Raw genomic sequence first — 25,108 nt, forward strand, 5'->3', positions numbered from 1 at the left:
AAAGACAGATAATATATAGATCATTTTCACTGTAGATTCACCCACTTTTAAGGTCATTACAAAGTTAAAGTATATTTTTGTTATTCCATTCATGCATTTGATAATTCTTTTAGCACATGTTATAAGCTGTGGTAGTCTTTTTTTTTTTAACCATTTTGTAAGATCTATGAAAAGAAGATACTTTAAAATGGTTAAAATAGTCATTGTTACAGGTTGCTACATTACTTAATTGCAAATAAACAAAACTAAAATGTTCTAGGCATAATTTAAAATGTGTCAAAAAATCTCTCTTGAGTGATTACCATATTTATATTACAATTACTTTTTATTCAGTTTTTGAGATTGTTCATAGATAAGATCTGATGTTGACTAGGTAAGTATGATCGTGTATGATCTCTCTAAATTATGGAGTTAAAAATTAGCTCTGAAAACTCCTATCACTGAACCTCAGATTTGTTTTCTGTGTAGCACACTAATAATAAAGTGTACTGACAGAATTGCAGCCCATCTAAATTCACATCGTTTTGGCCGTTGGAAAGTTTTGGTTAAAAATTCAGGCTCCAGCACTGCACAGCAGGTACTTTTACTGTAGAAATTGTGTATTTTAAAAAAATAAATGAGCTGGGGACCATCGTTCTACATTGTTGCTCACAACTGACATACAGTGATTTAAGCAGGTAAAAGAATTTTTATTGATTTCAAGATTAAGTTTAAACATAGATTCTTACATGTGATGGACTTTTTATTGCTATTTTAAAGATACGTATTGGGTCAATAATCTCATGTAAACAGATGTCTTCAATTCCATGAATAACAGAATGCCGGGGAGCTAAGGCACAGTACATGTCCTCCTTCCATCCAAACAGGATGTGTTTATTAGACCCAGGTTTTTAAAACAGTGGCGTGAGATGATGTTGGTGGCCATCTTTTCACTATATATTTTTTCTTTTTGTTTTAACATTTACCCTTTTCTTCTTTAATGGCCTGTTGTCATTTCCCATTCAGCATTCTTGTAGAAGACTCGGAGATCTGATCTTTCTATCAGTTGGAAACTTCCAACCTTAAATACAAGAATTTACACAACTGATGATGAAAGAAGGGTAAACCCACTAAATTCTTTTTCCAGATATGACTATTCTTGTGACAGGTGCTGCAGGTTCCATTCCAGCACTACCAGTTCACTTTGGTAATGATTATTATTGCTGTTATCGATGCTGTCAGATTTCAGGTGTTCATTAAAAGAGATGTGAGGCTACCTTCTATCAGGATGTCACCTTGAGGACATTTCCAAGGTTACAGATCATGTCCCACACCTTGGTATTACTGGGAGGAAGAAAAGGGAAGGAGGAAAAGCAAAAAAAAAAAAAAAAAAAAAAGAAAAGAAAAGAAAAAGAAAAAAGGAGAATTTGAGATTTTGAAGTTTTTCACCTGCTTGCTTCTTGTTCTGAGCATCGCCTCCCTGATGAGGTTTTGAGGGATCAATACACATTTTCCCCTGAAGACACACACTAATGTGACTTTTAGTCCGTAACCCCATTCCTGCCTTTGATTGTATCCTTAATCTTGGTAAATCTTGATGTCTCCCCCTCCATCGAAACATAAATCCTGACCTGAGGGAGCTGTATCACATTGAACTGCCTTGTTTGTGTGTGCGCCCTGTATAATCCAAAGAAATATTTATGCCACATGGACTGTGGAAGAAGACTCTCCCTCTTTGCCGTTTTTGTTCATGTGTCTCTTCTCTCTATCCCTTCATTCAGTGGAGCATATGATTTAAGAACAACAAATTCTTCTCACCCCTGCACAAGGGATGTATGTTACTTCATGCACCTGAAGGCAGCAGTGATTCATCCAGTTAAATGTATCCTTGTCAATTTGTATACGTAAATTCATATTCAGAGATGCTTTGTTTCTGTTGTCACCCCTTGGGCAGGTTCCAACAGCAAGTGTGGCCATTGAGGGGGCGTCTGCCCTAAATCGTGTTCGTTGGGCTCAAGCTGGCAAAGAAGTTGCCGTTGGGGACTCAGAAGGCCGTATTTGGATCTACGACGTTGGAGAGGTACATGTTATTTGGTTTGGGTGTTTTGTTTTTTGGGGTGTGTTTTTTTTTTTTTTTTCTTTTGCTTCTGTGTCTAGTTTAAAGACCTAGTGAAATTATTGACAACACCTTGTGGGCCATGAGAGCCCTTTTGAGTGCATTGGCAAATTTCCATTGACTTCAGGGGGAGTTCAGCGAGACTTCCTTAGGGCCTAATTTGGTCTTCCATCTCCACACATAGGACCTTTTAATTAATGATCCGGGCTCCTTTCAGGGTGCTTTAGAATTCCCAGCTATCCTGTGATGAAGCATGCACATCCCACTTTTCATGAGAATGAAAAGTTTGCCCAGTTGTCATGCTAACCTTTAATCTGGAATTTGTTATTTACTTTGAAAAGTCAAGCTTTAGTTGGTATGTCTAATTGAAAGGTATACTATTCATCTTTAATTAAAAATAGCCGATTAGGAGTTACACTTATGGCTCAGTGGGTTAAAGAGGACCCCACGCAGTCTCTGAAAGGAGCTACGTTCGATTCCTGGCCTCGCTCACTGGCTTAAGGATCCAGCATTGCTGCGGTGTAGATGGCAGATGCGGCCTGGATCTGGCAATGATGTGGCTGTGGTGTAGGCCGGCACCTGCAGCTCCGATTCCACCCTTAGCCCAGGAACTTCCGTATTCCACGGGTGTGACCATAAAAAGATAAAAAAAAAAAAAAAAAGCCAGTTTAAAAAGCTGAAGTGAATCAGAACTTTGTACAGATTTCACGATATTCGAAGTTCTTATATGAAATGTATTCTTTTCTGGTATATCCTATTACATGATATAAGAAGTATTTCTGAGTATCATGGCCCGTATCAAAAGAAAAAATGACATTTTTTATTTCAGATAAATCTCTTTGAATTTTCATACTATACTTAATGTTACATTATCACTCAGTGGTGTATCAGCATATATGTTTTTACCCTATGATAAAATGTTGACCAAAATCTTATTTCTGATGAGGTTAAATCAGTTTTTTTCTTAAAGACAAAATACTGAACTTTCAAGCAAAACAAAGTAAGAGTGTTGTGGAATGCTGTTTTGGTGGGATATGAAGCTAACATGTACATTCCAGAGGGGAAATGTACACCACATTTCTGTGCATCGTTCTCTAGACCTAGGAAGTGTTCTTTGAATGCCTGTTCAATGGTCATAGCTGATCGCCCCGAGAAAGGTTTTTTTATGGTTTCATCAATGAGCTTTATATAATTGTGGCAGTCCTAGGTGATTTGTTCTGCAGTGGAGCTTTTGATGATATATATACTGCTATATAGTAGAGTTTGGTGTGTTGCATCAAACAGGATGGTATTTACGTGTGTTTGTGTGTGTTTTAATTCAGCCAGAGACAGAAACTGATGACTTTAGAGATGGGAGTTTTCTGTGTAGTGATATACAGCTCTAAGTAAAACAGCTAGAAGAATCTCTTGGTTTAACTGCATGTTACCTATTTCATGAGACTCCCCCTGCCCCTCACTATTCCTGATGCCACAAGCTGAGTCATTGCAACTGTGACAAAGACTGTTAATATTCATCCCTGGTGGTGAAGATGCAAATGGTCTGGTGACTATTGACGTAGTTTGGAGTCTTTGAGAAAGAGAAAACCCTCCAAATTGAAAATATTGCCAGTAGTTTTAAAGCAATATTTCTTTTTCTTTCTTTCTTTCTTTCTTTTTTTTTTTTTGTCTTTTCTAGGGCCGCACCCGCAGCACATGGAGGTTCCCAGGCTTGGGGTCTAATTGGCGCTATAGCCACCAGCCTACGCCACAGCCACAGCAGTGCTGGATCCCAGCCGAGTCTGCGGCCTATAGCACAGCTCATGGCAACGCCGGGTTGCCACTGAGCGAGGTCAGGGATCGAACCTGGCACCTCATGGTTCCTAGTTGCAGTCATTAACCACCAAGTCATGCAGGGAAGTTCTAAAGCAATATTTTCTTCAAGGAATGTTTGTAGTCAGTGTATCTCATTCATGGTCTTCAAAATAAAATATGAAAAATAAACAACAAAAACAAAGACTCTGCACTGGTTTATTTAAATATTGTAAAGGTAGCAGAGAAGGAGAATATAAAGAAACAGAACAGTTTCTCTCTTTCATTTGTCTTTAACAAGTAGAATTGCAGCAGAGAAATAGATGTGGAGACATGCTCAAGACAAAAGGGCAGAAAATAGTTGAAATTTAAAAACTCTTTTCTCCACCTTCCTTGCTTACACATAACGTCCCTTACTTCTCTTAAGATTGTCTGCAATATTGTTTTGTCGAAGAGGGCTGAAGAGAAGAATAGTTTAATACTCTGGTTTATTTAAAGTAAGGCCTTTTGGGAAATCTGTATGTTGACCACAAATAATGTGTGGTTTTATATATACATACACACACACACACACACACACGCATTCACACACACCATCTCTAAGCAATAAGAAAATACAACATAACATACATACAGAATTTCTGCAATATAATTTTATAGCCATTCGACAGAATTACTTGAATATGACTCATTCTGGAAGTACATATGATTTTGCAGAAGTTGCTTTGGCTGGTACATGGCAGCTAAAACTTCTTTGTAGGTTGTTGTCATCATTTCTAAATTGTAAAGTGTTGTTATATTTCTTCTATCTTACTAGCAGGTCAGGCTGGTTTTCATTTTTGTATTATTGCCCTTACTCTTCTAGGTGATATATTACAGACCATAGAAATGTCTGCAACTCTAGGCCAGTCTCACCTATTGTCTGGAGTCTAGACAGGCTATAGAAAAATCTCTGTGACATATAATAGACCAAACAATTTGTGGGGTTGTTTATCCCTACAAATTCACTACCAGGGGGGAAAAAAGGGTTATACTATTTTATTGAAAGTAGCTGATATTATAATCATCTAACCCTTTTCTGAACAAAGAATAATCCAGGATAGGCTTATACATTTGAACAGTTCTTTCTGTATTGTTTGATCCTATAAAAAGTAGTCTGTAGTGCAGAAAAACGTAGACTTAAGATAGTTTTGTCAAACTGTAATATTTTTGTAAGTATTTTTGGTAAGGTATTTACAAATTGATCTCATGTTTATCTCGGGGCAGAAATAAAGAGGGGTTTTTCTCTATACCCTGTTGTAAGTCACTAAAGACCAACTCTGTAGAAGTTCCATGTACTAAAAGAAAAGGTAACTGACTTGCCTCTGAGCTGAGCTGAAGCCCACTTCTGAGAGATGGTACATCGCTTCATGGGCAAATGCCACCATTATTGTAATTACTACTGTCTTGTTCACTAGCCTAGAACTGACAGAGTTAACTATACTTAGACAAGAAGGGCACCCTCTAAGCAGTGCCTCCCCAGCCTTCTAAACCACCTACACTGCAGAAAGCCAGACAATACCTTCACAGCAACCTGGTCTATTTAGAGTTCGAGGTCAAATCCAAGACTGGTGCCTGGCTGACAAGAGGAAGGGAGTTTGAGTAGGAAGTAATTTAAAAGGAAAAAAAATATAGAGGAAGAGAAAAAAAACATGTCAGCAGGGATCAAATTGCCAGGAGGTTTTGCCACCATTATCTGCATTCAAAATTGGTCCTACGGTCCCCATTAAAATGCAACCCCTCTCCGGGGTCATGCTGGCCTCTGCATGGAAAACCTTGTTTTGTGGAACCCTCTAGGAAGGCACTGAAACACTTTGGGATAAGCATTCTGATACAATTTGTATAAGAAAGTAAGTGGTAGTTTTGAGAGGACTCTTGGTTGATCCATTTTCCTTGAGACATTGGTACATTGACTTGACATCTGTCTCTGGGAAGATATCACTTCTGCTAGGCTGAGGAGAAAGGAGAGGGCCACAGACTCTCTTCTGCCAGGGTCCTGTTTCAGAGCGAGCTTAATGGTTGTGCCACCTGTGCAGTCTCACAGGAGCCCTGAGCTTGGTTAAATGCTCTATCATTGTCTTGCAAATTGTTAAGACATTTTTCAACAAGGTGTGCACCATTTCCCTTTTGCCTTGAGCCCCACAAGTTCTATACTCAGTCCCGTTCACAAAAGTGTTGTTTTCAATACCACTCTCAAGGCAAATCAGAAATGAAAAATTTGAGCATGGACCTAGGCCATTAGGAAGGAGAAACCTTCAGAGATATGGTTAAAAGTAGTACAGGCTGTATGACCTTATTATCATTACCCAATCCTTAAGACGATTTAAAAATGTTGAGATAAGACTAGCAATGACTTTGTTGAACATCATGAAACCCATAAAAAATAGAGCCGAAACAGTGCTGGATATTCCAGTTCCCTTCCCCAAACCCTCTTTTGATCATATCCTACTTGTAACTGAAAGTCTAATGGAGTTTGGGGAAAGATCTCTATGATGCCTACTTCAGTTGGAGTTGAGAGGGGACAGCCTTTCTCAGCTCACCTCGTTGTCAGGAAGCCCCTGATAAGAGACTTTCTTGACTGCCAGTGGCAGAATCTCCATTCTAGTCCACGTGGACGTGCCTTCCTAAGAGACCTGACAGTCAACCAGAAGGGCACTGCAGAAATAGACTATGGTGTTACCAGTGGTTAACAATTGTCTGTCTCATCTCCTGTCCCAGCTGAGGCTACAGTTGCTGCAGGGAGTCCCAGCACAGTGCCGCCACCATCATGCCCTCCTCTATTATGTACAGTTATCCTCCAGGACTTTCAAGATGATAGCAGAGAGCAGTGGCTTGGATCCAGATTTACTGATGCAATTTATTATGAACTTCTGAAGGGGTAAACAGAGGATTGTGTATGAGCTCACTGAAGTTACCAGATTGAGTAGATCTATCCCCCCCCGCCTTCTTTTTCTTTTTGTTCCATTTAAATGGCAAAGGCATGAGTAATATCTCAAGGCCTATGACTAAGGAAGTAAAATATAAAACAGCAGTGTTTTCAGGTAGGGCCACATGATGCTTTGTTTATATAGCATACACTTTTGGTTGTTTGATTTCAGTATTGTATCTGGAAAATATACTGTACACATTTATTTTCACAGATAGGGGTCTATTTTCTTTGCAGAGCAGGTGCTGAACTTCCATTAGCATAAATGGAAGTTATGTGAATTCAGTGAAAGAGAAGACCCCTTTTATTATTTGGCTATAATTTTTATTCTACTTGTGCACCTTAAAAGTTACTGAAATAGACAGTGGTTGCATGCACCATTTAAATTTTCTAAGCTCTAAATTTAAAAATGAGCCCAGCTCTTGAATAAGTTTTGAGGATTTTGCTCCCCAAACTATGGGATGCAATCTGTTTGTTTTGGAGCTGTACAATTTCCTTTAGTAATTAAAAGATGGGTAAGATAACAAGTCATAAATTAACTACAAATAAAACCTGAAAACGTTGAGTGTATTCTTCTTCAGAATACGCTCATAGAGACCTGTTAATAACCCTTGAATTTTTTTTTTAATGTGTGAACGCACACATTCTTAATTAAAAATAAAAATTACTGCCATGGCTCTTTACCAAATAGCAGGTTTTTCTGTGTGTGTGTGTGTGTGTGTGTGTGTGTAGAAGAGAGAGGGAGCTGATTTTAATAGCACATGGACCAGTGAGTATAGAATTATTCAGGTGTCCTAATGATTGATAGTCAGCCTATCTACCTGTCTTTCTTGCAGATGTGTTTTATAGAAAGCCCGTTGCCATTGTTAATGCTTCAGTGCTGTCACACAGATGCAGCTGTCATAAATATCCCATAACAACTATGTTTGCTGCTTATCTGAATTAGTTAGAATGCTCTTTGCAGCTCTAGTTTTGAAAGAAGCAGTTTATCTTCCACCTCCTGTTATTTCTTTTTCCATTAACCTCTTCTAGGGAAGATTTTGTTTTCAGTTGTAATAAATACACATAAGTTTCAAAACCTTGATTGTATTTCTACAGTAGTCAAATGCTAAAATTCCAAAATCTTTTCAGCTTCAAGTAGAATTTGAAAAATAAAATGGCAACTTAAAAAGTATAATTTGAGAGATGAATACACCCTAGCTTTATATATTTGTTATCTCATTCACTGACTACCTAAAGAAATGTGTGTTAATCTTTAAACTGCAACCCTGGAATTTTGGTAACATTTCACGTAGCTTGTTTGTGAAAGGACATGTGACTCCTTGGTGCTAAGAGTCATTTTATTATAAATTTTAATAAATATAGTAAATTTGACATTTGTCAGTATGTTAGAAGGGCCTTGAGAAATTCCTGGAAAGGAAAAATGCAGGAGAATATGAGAGATGAAATGCAACTGCTACAGCTGTAAAGCATTTTAAATGTTGATTTGAATATATTTTCAACCTGAAATTAAAAATTAGAATGAAAAGTTTCCTTGGAATCCCTACAGGAAAAATGACCTACGTAATATACTTTAGAATGATGGTCAAGGTATAATGTATGAGGACTATAAAAAGTGCCTCAAACTGTTCTTATAGCCAGCTAGAGTGAGAATAAAAGAGATTCGATGAACCATTTTTCTTGCCCTTTAAATAGCAGTTAAGGATAGTACCATGTGATAAACTAGAAGTACGAGGAGTTAAAAAGGGTTTGAGTGTCACAAAAAAAAAAAAAACATGTCTGGTTTTTAAGTGGATTACACTGAGGCAATAATTGTTTGCTTTGTGGAACTACTTCATGTTTTCCAGTAGGACAGTGCCTACATCAATTTTCCACAGGAATTTGTGCCCTGAATAGAAATAATCCCCCTCTGTGGGGAAGGGGAGAGGCAGAACACCAAATGTAAAGTTAAACTGAAATTTGGAGCTTAATTCAAATAAGTTCCTTAATGAAAAAGAACTGCACTCAAAAGCACTCAGTTTAATTATTGTGCTTTATGACAGCAGTTATCCCGTTCTGATAGTATGGCCAAGCTCTGGCAGCCTGCAGGGGAGGGGGTAGAGCCAGCTCAGCTTACCAAAGTCCAGTTATCATCACCTCAAACACTTGTGTTTCTCATTAAATGAGTGTGGCCGTAAGTTGTGAGATTGTTGAAAGTCTTTGCAAGTACTGGCTTACTCTTCAATGGATAAACTTTTTTTTTTTTTTTTTTTTTTTGAAAACTTTGGCTGATGCTAAACACTCTTGATTTTTCCCGCCATACTGTGGCATAAACTATTCGGTGATGCCAAATATCCACATAGAAACTGAAAATCCAAATACTTAGTTCTGCCCATAATATCTAGATATTCGATGACATAGAAACAAAACACTGGGAGTTTTCAGCTGGACTTTTCAGTTTATAACCTGAACTTTTATTATTGTAGCCACAAACTTGTATGGTTAAGTCAAAAAATACAAAGGCATATTTGTATGGGCAGAGTTGGGATGCTAATAAATATAATTATATAAAATAGGCTACTTTGAAGTAATACATTAGTTCATTTCCTTGTCATAATAAATTATATGTATTTGAAATAAAATAATCTGGTTAAAATGTTTGATTATCATTTTAGTATTAACTTGATTTCTTCTAGGAAAAGTATTTAAAAAAGAAAAAAAGTGCTGTTCCAGTTAATGTTATAATTATTCATCTTTTAGTGAATGGAGTAGCAGTGGCTTTTATTTTGATAATTATATATGAAAAAAATCATGATTAAACTAATTATTATATAAATAGTATGCTTATTCAGGTAACATTAGTTTGTAAAAATGGATTTAAATATATTTTCAAGCCACTTTTTTTCTTAAGTGATAAGAAAATACTTATGACTTTATATATTATAGAGTAGTTGATTAAATGAAAACCCTAATATCTAATTTTATGAAAACCAAATTAATGTGTGTGAAGTAATTTGCAATATTCAATGAAATTAATATATTCCCATTTTGGTGATAAACAGTCTATGAATATCAACTTTCTGAAACAAGTATCAGTTTGTATAATTAATCATCTTTATGATTCTTCTGTGGTTTCAAACTGTCACCTTCAATAGCAGTTTGGATTTTGAAGCAGCCATTAATTATAGTGTTATTTTTTTTTATGTCTGACAAAATTGTGTTTAGTTTTAGAATTTCAAAACTGCTAAATCTTATCTTGAAAAATTACTGCTTAGAACAGTAGCCTCAAATCATAGCTTAGACCAGTGGAGCATGAAGCTGCTCCAGTGCTGTGTGAGTCTAGATTAACACTGGGCTATATAGAAATTAAGAGTTATTTGTCTCTTCTGTGAGTATGTGTGTTAATATTGGTATATCTAAAATATAATATGAAATCAAATATCTGCCAATACATGTGTATGCATAAATATTTATATTCCATACAGGCTGGACTTGCGGAAGTGAGTGAATTGTTATATTGTACTTTCAAGGAAGGTTTGCATGAATTTTTGAGAATGTCAGCTATCAGAACATGTTTTCCATTTTAAAACATGAATTATTTATCATTTAGGGACCATCAAAGCTTAACATTGTAGAAGAAATTTTGCACTCTTACTTTTTTAGGGGGGCAGATCAAACTGAATATGGTCCTTTCCCTAAGATCTTTGTCTTCATGGCCAGCCAGTACATTCTAAACATTTAGATGAAATCTTTTATTTTTATTTGTCTTAGTATTTTAAGGGCCTTTGGGTAAAAAGTGAGTATCTTATAGTATCCTAAAAACTAGCCACCCTTTTGACTTAGCAAAAAAAATCAGTTTGGCAGAGCTCCTTTGGTTAATCCCATTCCTCAGTAGAGTTTTTCTGATCTTTCAGAGTGCCATATCCACAGAAACATACACAAAGTAGATACTTGGTGATTGTTTGTTTCAACAGGATAACCTGACCTAGCACAGTGCCTGGCATGTAACAGTAAATAATTTGGTGAATGTATGTTTCACTTGTGAAAGTTGAAGGTTAAGGAAGAGCTAATTTGTGCAGTGTGTTCAGAGAGCAGCCCCCAAGTTGGCTATAGACTGATGGATGGGAAACAGTAATCATTTAACTATATTTGTATGGAAGAAGATTTGCAGAAAATATATTGAGTAAAGAGTACTTGTTCTTCCTCTGCAATCGCTGTCGTAGTCACTCTCTCCTCCTGTGCTTTTAAAAGTGAGCACTTGGCCACTAGTGTAATGAAAGCGTAACAAATAGTTGTCAAACCACTGGAAAAATGCTTCCTTTTCATTGTGCTTTTTTTGGACACTATAGATATGGTCAATCATGAACGACATTATAAAAATACCTCTTTTATGCCCAGACATTCAGTAGGAGGGAACGACATTTCTTTTATTACCTTGGTAAATGTTTTTAAGGTGTTTAGAAGTAAGCCTTCTTTTTGTCAGAAGTGCTTAGATGTAGTGGTTGCTAGGAATTTACTAGAAAACCTATAGTTAATAATATCAGAAAGAAAAGGGATATATGTTTAGTCAGCTAGTGTGGTTGAGTAGCACATGCATTTTCATTTCCTTGTCATTCTCCTGATCTTTTGTGTTATGGAAAAAAAATGGTAATGAAGTTTTTAAAAGTTCATTTTCCCATCAGCAGTGTTTTTAGTATTTTTTTCCCGTTTTTTAGACAGAAGTGTTCTAAGTAATAGAAAAATAATGCAAGACATTTCTAAATAAAAGACAGTGATAAGATTTTAGGACAAATGTGAACAAGATCATCTAGAAGCCTTAGTGAATTAACTTTTTCCACTGTATGATTTTTTTTTCTCCTTAGGTAAAAACCTCAGAATTTTGTCATGCTTCCCATTATGCTAAATTTTAACATGAAAAATATTTCTAAATGTTCACTTCTAAAGAATAGCGTTAAAATTGTTTCCTCCGATGTTTGCTGGCTTATTGAAATTGATATAGACCCATATTTGTTACTGTTTACTTTTGACTTTTATGTTCTACCTTTATTTCTTTCCTTAATTAGGTGGTAATGGATTTTTTAAAAGTATTGTTCTAACAAACATGCTATAAAAGTTAACCACTCATTTAAAGATACTAGGGAAGAGAACTTTAGCAGAGAGATCTCAAGTTCATGAGTGGATGAGAGTCCCCTTAGATGGGATTTTCAGATAAAAGAATTTCTTTCTTAACAACAAAAATATCAGACTACTATGAGTTAGCGTGCTGCAGAATTTCACAGAAATTTTAACCTCCTGACTGATCATACCAGATGCTGGAGAATGGAGACTAATGTAACTTCTACTTTCTGGACATCTCTAAAACTGCTGTAAATACTGAATTACCACACAGTATATCTTTTTGTGGTAGAGCACTGGAGTATATTTATGCCCTCTGTATACTGCATTCTGGCTTGGAATTTTGGTTCGTGGTTTCATCCATTGTTACCAGTGATGCTAGACTCTCCCAAGAGTTAAATGCAGTAGAGCTGTATTTATGTGAAGCGAGTATGCTTGGTCGTTCCGGCGGCTGTTTCATTGCTTATTACCTCCCACTTTGCTTCCATCTGTGTGTGTGGCAAAGGGAATTGTCCTAAAAAATACAGGCTTCGTCTGAACACAAATGGGTATTTGTATACCAGTAAGTCCACAATCTCCTGAATTTGGGGTGCCATTAATAATTGTACTCTTTAAAAAGCTTTTAGAGCTTAGAAGGGTTTAGCAGTTGTTCTGTGGAAACCCATGTTCATGTCCATGGTTTCTGTAAATGGATTAACCAAAAAAAATTGCATATTAAAATGAAAAGGTGATTTGTAAGATATCTTTTTAAAGAAAACTTTCATTTTTAGATTAATACAAGAGGTGAATTGTGATATATATCTGTTTGGAATCCATGGTTAACATAATCATCCCAGCCTTTTTTTTTTTCTTTTAATGACCCCGTTTAATTGAAAGATTACAAAGATGCTGATGAACCACATATCCATGGAATATTCATCCTAAAACCTGGAGTCCTACTGATTTTAATTTGTTTGCCATGCTTAAATGTATCTGAGAAACCAAACTGAAATTACGGAATACTTTTTGTCTTAATTATCCAAGATTTTTTTTTTTTAAAGTAACCCACTTTTTTACTAAGCAATGTCTGAGACAGATATTTTTACCATAAAAAAAAATATAGCATTGGGCTGGTAGGAGTTACCGCAGATAATGCAGCTGTTTAAAATCAGCTGCTAGGTACTATAAACCCTTTAAAATTACTAACAAATGAGGGAGGCTCGACTGAGGACTGTTCAGAATGGTTAGCCATGTGCTTATAAAAAGGGACACATGAATGATATTTGTGTATTGAACCCTGGTTATAAAAAGCCATTTGATTTTTATAACAGCATGTTCAGCGGTTACAGGGCCTTATGACTTGAGCTAAAAATGTAGAATCACACTATAGAAAGTGCCATAAAAAGGAAGGAGCTAGATAAAGCTGTATTTGTCCTATCTGACAGATGAAAAAGGTGCATATATATGTGTACGTGTATGTGTATATGTGTGTGTTTACAAGGAATAATTATACTTTAAATTTGATTTTTTTTTAATTAACAAAATTTTTTTTCTTGTGACCTGAAAGAATCTTTCCCCACCCAGCTCATGAAACTTGGCTATGATTAAATGGACCATTATCTAGGATATGATTTGTGTGGGTTAATTTTTAAGAAAGCAAATGTGGTAAAATATGAGGTATATATCTAAAAAAAAAAAAATGCAGCTCTGTCTAGGTGAAAAGAAAAAAATGGAAGAAAGAAAAGAGGGAAGGAAGCCAAAAAAGCACGGAGGGTAGGAATTGGAGGAGAGGAAATAAACATGAATAAGGAAAAATAGAGGGAAAACAACATCATTTATTCAAGGTCCGTAAGGGGCCGAGCACTGAGCTTTAAGCTTTCTATATTTGGGGGAGGTTTTATTTAATATTCACAACATTCCTAGGAGATAGTGGCAAAATGCTTTTGTCACAAATGAGGAAGTGAAGATCTGAGATGTTAAAACATTAAATTTCCTAAGGATACACAGCAAATTAATGGTCAAGCTGTGACAGAAACCATATCTGGGTGATGTCTGAGGTGGGAAAAAAGTCATCCTTGGCTCCATTCTCAAAATGCAGTTATTGTGCAATCTCTGTCTCCCTTTACGTACACAGGGAGCTCGGGCAGGGACACCCAGTGGGGAGCCTAATTTGTTAATGGGGATGGGATTGGGCGGGATGCAAGTGTACCCCATTCTGTGCAGGCAGAGGGGAGGGGGCAGATCCATGACACGTAGCCTCAGAACTCAAGGGATGAAGGAGGACGATGAAAATGATGGATTTTCATGCATTTCCCCACAACTTTTGCAGTTTTGCTTTTTAGTTCTGATCTTCCACTGCCCAGAAATCTTAGAAGATTAAAAAGAATCTTTTAGCAGGTGACTCAAAATACATGACCTGCCTGCCATTCCACCATGGTACGCTGGCATTTCCTAAAAGGGTGAGGCTCCTGATTGCCCCACATGAATGTGTGGTAAGTTACGTGGTCTTGAGCAAATCATTTAGCTCTCTGTCCTCCTATTTCCTATCTGTGAAAGATGTCTGTACCCTGTTCTTTAGAGTCTTCACATGACAAACATCAGAACTAGTTCTTAAAGGAAATAGAATGAAACCAGGAACTGATATAGAATCGTTATGTGTACCACTTACATATCATTTGTAGGCATGTGTTCAGTCTGAGTACCAGTTTGAAGAAAAAGAATGCATGACTATTTTGTGTTGAACTCATCGTACTTTCCTCACTTAAATAGGTCAGATGCCACTATCCCCATTTTACAGTTGAGGCAGTGAGACGTTAAGTTCCTGACTGTGGCCAGGAACCAAGAAGCGAGCGGGACTTAAATTTACTATTCAGATCTGAGGTTCATTTACCTCCTCCTTGAGGGTCCAATTGCCACCTCGGAAACCACCTTTGGTCTTAGTTCCCTTGGCTGTAAATATATGGTCATATCATATCTATAAAAGGTACTTACTCTGAGAGGTAGGATTTTGTTATCTCAGGAATCAGAGGCCTGGGTGCTTTTGGCATAAAAAAGCTTTACACATTTAGAAAAAAGTTAGAGAAAGAGAACAGTCATCCAATTGCAGAAGGGCAGGAGGTGAACTGGCTGTTGGTGAATAGGAAAAACTAAGTCATCTCTGACCTAGGATGTGGACTTTGCCAGATGAAGCTGAAGGCAGAAAATATGTTTCCAGATCCACTTTGATTCACTACAAGACTGGTCAATTTTTATGAGTCCTTCTTTATGGCATTCCCTTGATATAACTATGGGGTATTTTCTTCGCAGTGACTTTCATATGTTTTTAAATTAATATAAATTATTCATCCCACTAGAAACTTGTGAACATTTTTCTTATCAGAAATGTAAATTGTTTGAAAATTATTCTAAACTATTATTTTCAGGGGGAAAAAATCTATAGCGATGCTCTAGATTTAGCCTTTAATGCCTTGATAGAAACTTGAAGAGATGCTGAAGCCATGTCATTAACATGCCATTTGCTTCCCTGCTACTCGCTTGACACACAACACATACCAAATGATGTTGTAGTTGTCACTGTAAGAAGGTAAATTTTAGGTTATTCACTTTTTAAATGTCAGTAAAGTTTTTTTTTAAGTTTCTTTAAAAAAAAAAATGCCGGTGTTCATACATTCCGACCTAAGAAAACATGACAGTTTTCATCTGTGCTTCATAGTCATCATATGCCAAAACGATTCACCACTGTTATCTTTAGTTCTCACCGTAGTACATGGTGAATAGTTGGTACTGAATCCATGCTGATGGAATCAGTATTGAATAAATACATACGCTAGTTAGAAGGATATGACAGCAGTCTTTTTCTTTGTTTAAGAAACGTAAGCAAAGATTGTGTTCCTCCTAAATGATTATGGTATTATTGGATTAAAAGCCTCCTAGAGAAAGTTTCAGATGCATTTATGCTATGAGCCTCCTTTCCAGCCTTGTCTAATCAGAGAGAACCACGGAGAAGAGTCAGGAACTAACTGCCAAGGGTAAGAAGGACATAACTCTGTCCAAGCCAATGCTGTTTACAGCCGAAGATGTAAAATGAAGAGTGGTCTTCTTGTTTGTTAGGACACCTGTTTGGTCTCACCTACAAGTAAATGGGATGCCAAAAATTATTATTTTGGGTGTGTAAACAGCCTGTGAATACACATTCACACATTCAAGCTACGATTATACTTAAAGAGCTTCCTGTTGGTGATATTTAATTCTAAAAATGGGGCAGTGTGCAGCTTACCTTCTAAATCTAATATTACTATCATCTTAGATTGTTTTTATAGTCAGCCAGATGAAAAAGTGTAATGGGATGAGGTGGATAAATTTAAGTTTCTAGAAGCAATTGTGTTTTCATTCCTGTCTAATCAAGAATTTTTTGGTGTGAACCAAAGCAAACTAACATTTCTGTGCTGTTTATGGTATTCTAGAGAGGTTGGTAGAATAAGTTTTGTAAAAACAACAACAACAACAAAAACTTCTAATATTTTCCCAGCCTAAATTAAACCTTTCAGAGATTAAAAATACAAAAACTACAATGTTGGAACACTATGAAATATTTTGTAGGGTAGACTGTATTTTTAAGGACAAATATAGTACTGTTATTCCCATCCCCACAGAAATGGTCAAATGTAGTTCTTTAGGTAGGGTATATTTTTGTTTATCAGAAACATTTAAATTTGATAAAGTTCATTTGTAGATTGATATACAGTAATCTGTTGCATTTCTTTATACTAACAACGATACATCAGGAGAAAGTAGAGAAACAATTCTGTTTAAAATCATGTCAAACATATAAAATACCAAGAATTGCCTGGTGGTCTAGTAGTAGGATATGCCACTTTCATCACTGCAGTCCAGGTTCAATCCCTGGTCTGGGAACCAAAATCTCATATCAAGCCCCTGTGTGCCTTGGCATATATATATGTGTGTGTGTATAAAATATATTTTTATATTTATATATACACACATATGTATAAATTTGTAATATATAAATATATATTATAAATATAATACATAAATTATGATATATATTACATTTATATACTATATAATGTTTACAAATGTTAATAGTTATGCTTATAAATATATGTTAATATTTATGTTTACAAATGTTAATATCTATATATTATGTTTACATAACATTATATAACACACACATATATAAAATACCTAGACATACACTTATCCAAGGAGGTAAAAAACCTATATGCTGAAAACTATAAAACACTGGTAAGGGAAACTGAAGATGATTCAAAGAAATGGATTGGATTAGAAGATTTAATGTTGTTAAAATGGCCATACTACAAATTTAATGCACTCTATCAAAATACCCATGACTTTTTTTTACAGAACTAGAATAAATAATCCTAAAATTTTTATGGAACCATACAAGACCCCTAATTGCCAAAGCAATTCTGAGGAAAAAGAACAAAGCTAAAGGTATAGCCCTCCTAGACTTTAGAAACCACTACAGAGCTATGGTAACCAAAACAATGTGGTATTGGCACAAAAACAGACATAGAGATCAATGGAACAGAATAGAGAGCCCAGAAGTAAACCCACAGTGGTCAGTCTTTGTCCAAGGAGGCAAAAATATACAATGGAAAAAAAACAGTCTCTTCAACAAGTGGTGCTGGGAAAGCTGGACAGCTGTGTGTAAATCAGTGGAACTAGAATACACCCTCACACCATATATAAATTCAAAATGGTTTAAAGAATTAAATATAAGACATGACACCATAAAACTCCTAGAAGACAGCACAGGCGAAACATTTTCTGACATAAATCATAGCCATGTTTTCTTAGTTTAGTCCCTCAAAGCAAAAGAAATAAAAGAAATAAACAGGACCTCATCAAACTTATAAGCTTTTATATAGCAAAGGAAACCATAACAAAAAAGGCAACCTATGGCATGGGAGAAAATATTTGATGCAACTGAAAAGGGGTTATTATCCAAAATATACAAATAGCTCTCATACAATTCAGTTTCAAAAAACCAAACAACCTCATTGAAAAATGGGCAGAAGACCTAAATAGACATTTACCCAAAGATGACATGCAGATAGATGGCCAACAGGTACATGAAAAATATGCTCATCATCACTAATTACTAGAGAAATGCAAATCAAAATCACAATGAAGTACTACCTTACACTGGTCAGAATGACCATCAAAAAGTCTACAAATAATAAATGCTGGAGAGGGTTTGGTAAAAAGGGAAAACTTGTACACTGTTGGTGGGAATGTAAATTGGTGCACCCACTATGAAAGATAGTTTGGAGTTTCTTTAAAAAAACTAAAAATAGAGTTACCATATGATCCAGCAATCCTACTCCTGGGCATATATCTGGCAAAGATTCATAACTCTAATTCAAAAAGCACATGCAGCCCAATGTTCATAGCAGCGCTATAAATAGCCAAGACATGGAAGCAAACCAGTGGGGGCCCATCAACAGATGACTGGATTAAGATGTGGTATATATTATGCAATTGATCATTACTGAGCCATAAAAAGAAATGAAATACTGCCATTTTCAGCAACATGGATGGACCTAGAGAAAGTAATGCCCAACTAAAATAAATCAGAGAAATACAGATACTATATATCACTTATATGTGGACTCTAAAAAAATGATACAAATGAATATATATAATTACAAATATACAAAATACACAAAACAGATTCACAAACATAGAAAACTTATGGTTACCACAGGGAAAAATGGGAGGAGGGGTACATTAGGAATATGGGATTAACAGAGAAAATATATATAAAATAGATAGGCAACAAAGATTTACTATGTAATACAGGGAACTATATTCAATATTTTCTAATAGCCTATAATGGAAAATATGAGGAAAATGATATATACACTTACATGTAAATGTAATATGTATAATTGAATCATTTTGCTGTATACCTGAAACAAAATATTTTAACTCAACTATATTAAAATTAAAAAAAATCTTCAAAGATTTTGGTGAAACTTATTTAAACTTAACCTCTGAATTTAATGTTTTATAAATGAAAAATATTAAAATTGTTACTTTGATTTCTTTAACAAGTAAAATAACTATTACCATATTAATAACAATATACACAGAAATTCATTGAATTTCTATACACTAACAATGAAAGATCAAAAAGAAATTGAGGAAATGATCCCATTTACCATTGAATCAAAAAGAAAATAAATGGGAATATACCTACCTAAGAATGTAAAAGACTTGTACTCTGAAAACTACAAGACACTGATGAAAGAAACTGAAGACAATACAAAGAGATAGAAAGATAAACCATGTTCTTGGACTGGAAGAATAAATATTGTTAAAATGACTGTACTACCCAAGGTAATCTACACATTCAGTGCAATCCCTATCAAATTAGCAATGGCAGTTTTTTACAGAACCAGAACAAAAAAATTAACTTGTATGGAAACAAAAGACTCCAAATAGCCAAAGCAATCCTGAGAAAGAAAAATGGAGATGGAGGAATCAGCCGCCCTGATTTCAGACTATACTACAAAGCTACAGTTATCAAAACAGTATGGTACTGAAACAAAAGTAGACTATAGATCAATGGAACAGGATAGAAAGCCCAGAAATAAACCTGTGCATGTATGGTCAAATAACCTGTGACAAAGGGGGCAAGAATGTACAATGGAGAAAATACAGCCTCTTCAATACATGGTGCTGGGAAAACCAGACAGCTAAATGTAAAAGAATGAAATTAGAACATTTTCTAACACAAAATAAACTCAAAATAGAGTAAAGACCTAAATTAAGACTGGATACTATAAAACTCCTAGGGGAAAACATAGGCAGAATACTCTTTGACATAAATTCTAGCAATTAACTACATCTGTCTCCTAGAATAATGGAAATAAGAACAGAAATAAATAAATGGGACATAATTAAAAGCTTTTTCACAGCAAAGGAAACCATAAAACAAAAAGACATACTAAAGAATGGGAGAAAATATTTTCAAACAATGCAACCGACAAGGGATTAATTTCTAAAATATACAAGTAGCTAATATAGCTCAATATCAAAAAAACAAACAACCCAAGCCAAAAATGTGCAGAAGATCTAAATACACATTTCTGAAAAGATACACAGATGGCCAACAGGCACATGAAAAGATGCTCAGTATCACTAATTATTAAAGAAATGCAAATCAAAACCATAACAGGGTATTACCTTACTCAAGTCAGAATGGCCGTCATCAAAAAGTCTACAACTAATAAATTATTTGTAGGGTGTGGAGAAAGGGAACCCCCCCCCACACTGTTGGTGAGAATGTAAATTGGTGTAGCCAGTATGAAAAACAGTTTGGGAGGTTAGTTAAAAAACTAAAAATAGAAGTTCCCATTGTGGCTCAGAGCTAATGAACCCAACTAGCATCCATGAGGATGCGGGTTTGATCCCTGGCCTTGCTTAGTGGGTTAAGGATCTGGCGGTGCTGTGAGCTATGGTGTAAGTTGCAGATATGGCTCAGATCCAGCATTGCTATGGTGTAGGCTGGCAGCCACAGCAGATTCGACCCCTAGCCTGGGAACTTTTCATTTGCCACATATGGCCCTAAAAAAGAAAAGAAAAGAAAAGAACTAAAAATAGAGATACAATGTGATCCAGCAATCCCCACTCCTGGGCATCTATGCAGAGAAAACCATAATTCAAAAAGGTACATGCACCCCAGTGTTCCTGGCAGCACCATTTACAATAGCCAAGACATGGAAGCAACCTAAATGTCCATTGACGGATGAATGGATAAAGAAGATGTGGTCCATATATACAATGGAATATATTACCTAGTCATAAAGAAGAATGAAATGCTAGAGTTCCCATCGTGGCTCAGTGGTTAACGAATCCGACTAGGAACCATGAGGTTGTGGGTTTGATCCCTGACCTTGCTCAGTGGGTTACGGATCTGGCATTGCCGTGAGCTGTGGTGTAGGTTACAGACGTGGCTCGGATCCCGAGTTGCTGTGGCTCTGGCGAAGGCAAAAAGACAAAAAAAAAAAAAAAAAAGAAAAGAAATACTGCCATTTACAGGAGCATTAATGGACCTAGAGACTATTGCACTTATTGAAGTAAGACAAATCCCTATAATACTCCTTCTATGTGGGCATCTAAAAAATAAAAAATGAACTTATTTCCAAAATAGACCCAGAGACATAGAAAATAAACTTACGGTTACCAAAGGGGAAGACGGGGAGGGATAAATTAAGAGTTGTGTATTAATGTACACAAACTACTATATGTAAAATAGATAACCAACAAGGATCTATTATATAGCATAGGGAGCTATAGTCAATATTTTGTAATAACACATAAGGGAAAAGGATCTGAAAAAGAATATATGTGCTCTAAACCAGAACATTGTAAATCACACCTAAATAAAATACTTTGATTAACAAAGGAATATTGAGATTTCAGAAAATTCATTTTTGGAAAGTTAGATGTGCAACTATATATGTCACAATGATACTTAATTCTGTTCCAGACTGTATCTGGACATATACTCAAACCTTAATGTTTCATAATCTTTTTTGAAATTATAGTTGATTTACAGTGTTCTATTTCTGCTGCACAACAAAGTGACCCAGTCATACATACATACATTCTTTTTCTATCTTCCATCATGTTCTACCACAAGAGATTGAACATGGTTCCCTGTGCTGTACCAATAATAGATAACAGTGTTGTTTTTAGGAGCCAAACCCTTAGAGTGTATAGCTTTTATTAGTTAGACCTGTTTTTTCCCAATATTTAATGTTATATGCAGTTATGAGGTATTTTAATTTGATTCTCACCTTATATGAAAAAAAGTTATAAATGTTATCATGATTGGCTTTTGTCTCTTCTTGGGCTTTTGTGATTCTTTTTTGGGAAGATTTGGTCAGTAAATGGAGAAGAGACAAGAAATAATGGACCTACTCTTTATAAATGTGTTGCCAACCCATTGCTGCTCTTGCTTTTGATTAGCTCTTTTGTATAATTGATTTTGAGGACTTCATTTCCCCAGTATAGTAGTTTCTAAAGTTGGAGAGAAAAATGAATAGTAGCGGAACAGAGAAAAGAGCTCAAAATTAGAGAAAATGAACTGAGCAAAGGGGTAACAGTGCCATTTAAGACTATTGTTGACTTGTGTCATTGTCTAAAAAAGAATTTGGATGCACTTCAGTAACTAGGGAAGTATTTAAGCATTCAGAACTACATGAGAATTTATGCATTTCTCAACATCAGACATAAGAAAGTAAGAAGTACCAAAATAAATCATTTTAAAAAAACTTACCCCACCTGTATATCATTTCCAGAATTATATCCTGGAAACATTTAACCTCAAGACCAGACCGTTAATTGAAGGATATACTTTGTAGGATGATGTTGCCACTTCCCAGTAAGTTGTCTTGGGTAGACGGTATCTGAGAATATCATCCACTGTAATAAAAATTTTAAGAGAATCTAATCATTTGGCTTCATATTGTAAGCAATCTTTCAGCTGTAAATGTGATCACAAAGTTTAGATTTGTTTACTTTTTTATTTTTGAAAATGTATGTTGATTGCAACAAATGAGTGCCATTAATGCTTATGGAATGTATGGATAGCCTGTGGAGAACTAGTATTTGTTGATGGTTTACATCGTCTTATACGGTAATCCTCCAAGAAAATGGCTCCGCTCCACAGTTTAAATAAATTTTATCCTATGTGAACACCATTCAAACTTCTACTTTATCCTGTTTCTCATCTTCAAATATTTTTTTTATTCCAAACACTTGTATGATATCTTTAAACAATTCATTTTTGAATGCTATGTAGCGAAATCATTATCCTTTAAATCAGCTAACAAAAACTCATACATGCAGTTTGTGTCAGGTGGAGTTAATTTTCTCCTCACCGAATTCTGCACAGGAGAAGATATTATGTGGGAAATTTTATAAATTCTCCTTTTCAGTGATTCATTATAGCATACTGGGTAAAGATGTAAATACTGGAACCAGAAGACATGGGCACTGATAGTTGTTAGTTTTGCAAGCTTGGCAAAATGATTTAATCTTTCTGTGTCTCAGTTTCTTCTGTAAAATGAAAATACTAACATTATCCTACATAGGACTGCTGTTAAGAATGAGTAGAATATATGTAGAATATGTAACACAGAACTCTTAGTTACTATTATTATTATTCACAGGCACCATCATATAGAAAAGCCAGAGCTTCATATCACAGTAGTAAGATTTCTTCGTATGTGTAATTTATACTCTTGTCATGTATATTGGCATATTAGCAGCCCTTTTTTGAAAAGGAATCAATAGCATTCACTTATTAAGACAATATCATGGTTATTTAAAAATTCCTAATAAAGCAGTTTTTATTTGTCGTTCTCACTGTAAGTCTGGTCTTCTTAGGATGAAGTTTCATCACTGAAAGGGCTTTAACATAGCTGCTATATTAATGGTACAGTTCACATAAGTTTTTAATATTTTCTGAATCCCATGAGTGATTTTGCTTCTGAGAATGACATTATTCTCCTGAATTGTCAGTTTAAGAGCAATACTTCAGCGATCTGATTCAAGGACGACTGTCTGGTACTCTTTACATTCCAGGGGAAACGTCTGTTTCAGGAGCAACAGTCTATGGGCTTCAGTTTTCAGACATAAAAGAGATGTTGTTCACCATCTTCCATTAATTTGCTTTGCAGCTCGCAGTTCCCCACAATGATGAGTGGACCCGATTTGCCAGGACCCTCGTGGAGATCCGCGCCAACAGAGCTGATAGCGAGGAGGAAGGCACTGTTGAGTTAACCGCCTAGTGGAAATGAACTGCCCCCACCTTGACCTTCTCAAACTCGGCCTCTGCAGTCGTCAAGTCCACTTGTATTAAGTGTCCATTCAGTATCAGTATTGCCATGACCTTGGGGTGCCATGTTGTACCTGCTTTGCTCCAAGTATTCCAAATGTATCCCACCCTACTGTCCACTGACCTGAAATTCACCAGACCATTTCTACCTTTATATTTCTGTCTCAAAAATGGGGGTGGGGGTGGAGCCTTTATGGGTTTAGTTGTTGCCTTTTAACTACTTAGTAGCTGTATTTAATAGCTGGAAACCTCTGGTTAAATTTGTGCTTACATGCACTTCTGGCATAGTCCTATTAAATCCATATGAAGCCAGATATGATTAGGTGCAGATGTGGTGTACTTCATGATATGGGACAGGGCCAGAGACTTGAGATGTGGTGTTTTACATGGTGGTGACTCACATTATGAATGGATTTACTAGAAGAACATTGCTGCTCCTTATTTATTGTGGTGTGCTGCATGGAACATATTTATTTGAAAGCATTAAAATAAACGATCCTAGAGCATGTGCATAATGAGAGGACCGCATTGTCTCTCTGTTGCTGTTGAGGTTACATTAAGTTCCAAATAACAATTACAGTATGCCAGTTCCACTGAGGACATGAAATCTTTAGAGGTTTGTTGCAATGAATGGAATGAATTTTAATGCCTATTACTTCCAGGTACTTTAACAATATTTCAAATATAGTTGACCATTGATACTTGTCATTCAAGCTAACCCACTGTGACAAAAGTCTGTGGTTCCTAAATATGATACCAGTATTGCCAATAAAATGTTCCAAATCAAGTCTGCACCAGTGTGGATAAATCCTTTGCTTGGGAAAAGCCTGATTAAAATTCTGCTGTGGCCAGGGGGTAGGAGAGATACATTAGGGCCATGTTAAAGACTGATAATGAATTTACAGGCAGGCAGCCTAGCTGGACTTAAACCAAGACTGGTTTTATTTTTATTAAGGAACGTGTGTGGTATTTATGGAAAGCTCTTTCTTGTCTTTACCAAAGCCACTTTTACCCAAGATTGTCTCAAACACTGGAGTAAGAAGAACAGGTTTAAATGAACAAGTATCACATATCTAACATATTTCATTATTTTAAAATTTATACCAGAAAATTATGTTTATTACTATTGAACTAGGAAATGTCTATAAACAACTTTACAGGACTTTTTTTTTTCAAAAAGTCATTTCATGCCTAGAGAGAATTAAAATAAATAGTGGTTGAGTCATGAAAAACATTTGAAGGTAGTCTTTGGCTCTTTAGGAAGAGAATTTCCATGGTGCTTTGTTGGGAG

General features: G+C 35.7%; 1 protein-coding gene and 1 long non-coding RNA gene across 8 annotated transcripts in view; one reads left to right on the forward strand and one right to left on the reverse strand.

Moving 5' to 3' along the window:
• The window catches only part of DYNC1I1 (dynein cytoplasmic 1 intermediate chain 1), a 345,751-nt gene extending 321,147 nt beyond the window's left edge, over nucleotides 1-24,604 (forward strand). For all 7 annotated transcript variants that reach the window (XM_021102404.2, XM_021102408.2, XM_021102406.2 and 4 more), the window contains 2 exons: nucleotides 1,934-2,059; nucleotides 23,660-24,604. In XM_021102404.2, the coding sequence (XP_020958063.1) occupies nucleotides 1,934-2,059; nucleotides 23,660-23,770 (237 nt within the window). In that variant the 3' untranslated portion in view covers nucleotides 23,771-24,604. The remainder of the gene's footprint in view (nucleotides 1-1,933; nucleotides 2,060-23,659) is intronic.
• The window catches only part of LOC146400011 (uncharacterized), a 41,210-nt gene continuing 16,770 nt past the window's right edge, over nucleotides 669-25,108 (reverse strand). The window contains exons 4-5 of the long non-coding RNA XR_014815853.1: nucleotides 22,255-22,400; nucleotides 669-1,323 (exon numbers count right to left, since the gene is read on the reverse strand). This is a non-coding gene — a long non-coding RNA (uncharacterized LOC146400011). The remainder of the gene's footprint in view (nucleotides 1,324-22,254; nucleotides 22,401-25,108) is intronic.

The sequence above is a fragment of the Sus scrofa genome, chromosome 9 (genome assembly GCF_054392235.1).
Source record: "Sus scrofa isolate SSC_HxYL_T2T_F1_AM1 chromosome 9, Sscrofa_HxYL_maternal_Yorkshire_Landrace_v2.0, whole genome shotgun sequence".
NCBI classification, from domain to species: domain Eukaryota; kingdom Metazoa; phylum Chordata; class Mammalia; order Artiodactyla; family Suidae; genus Sus; species Sus scrofa.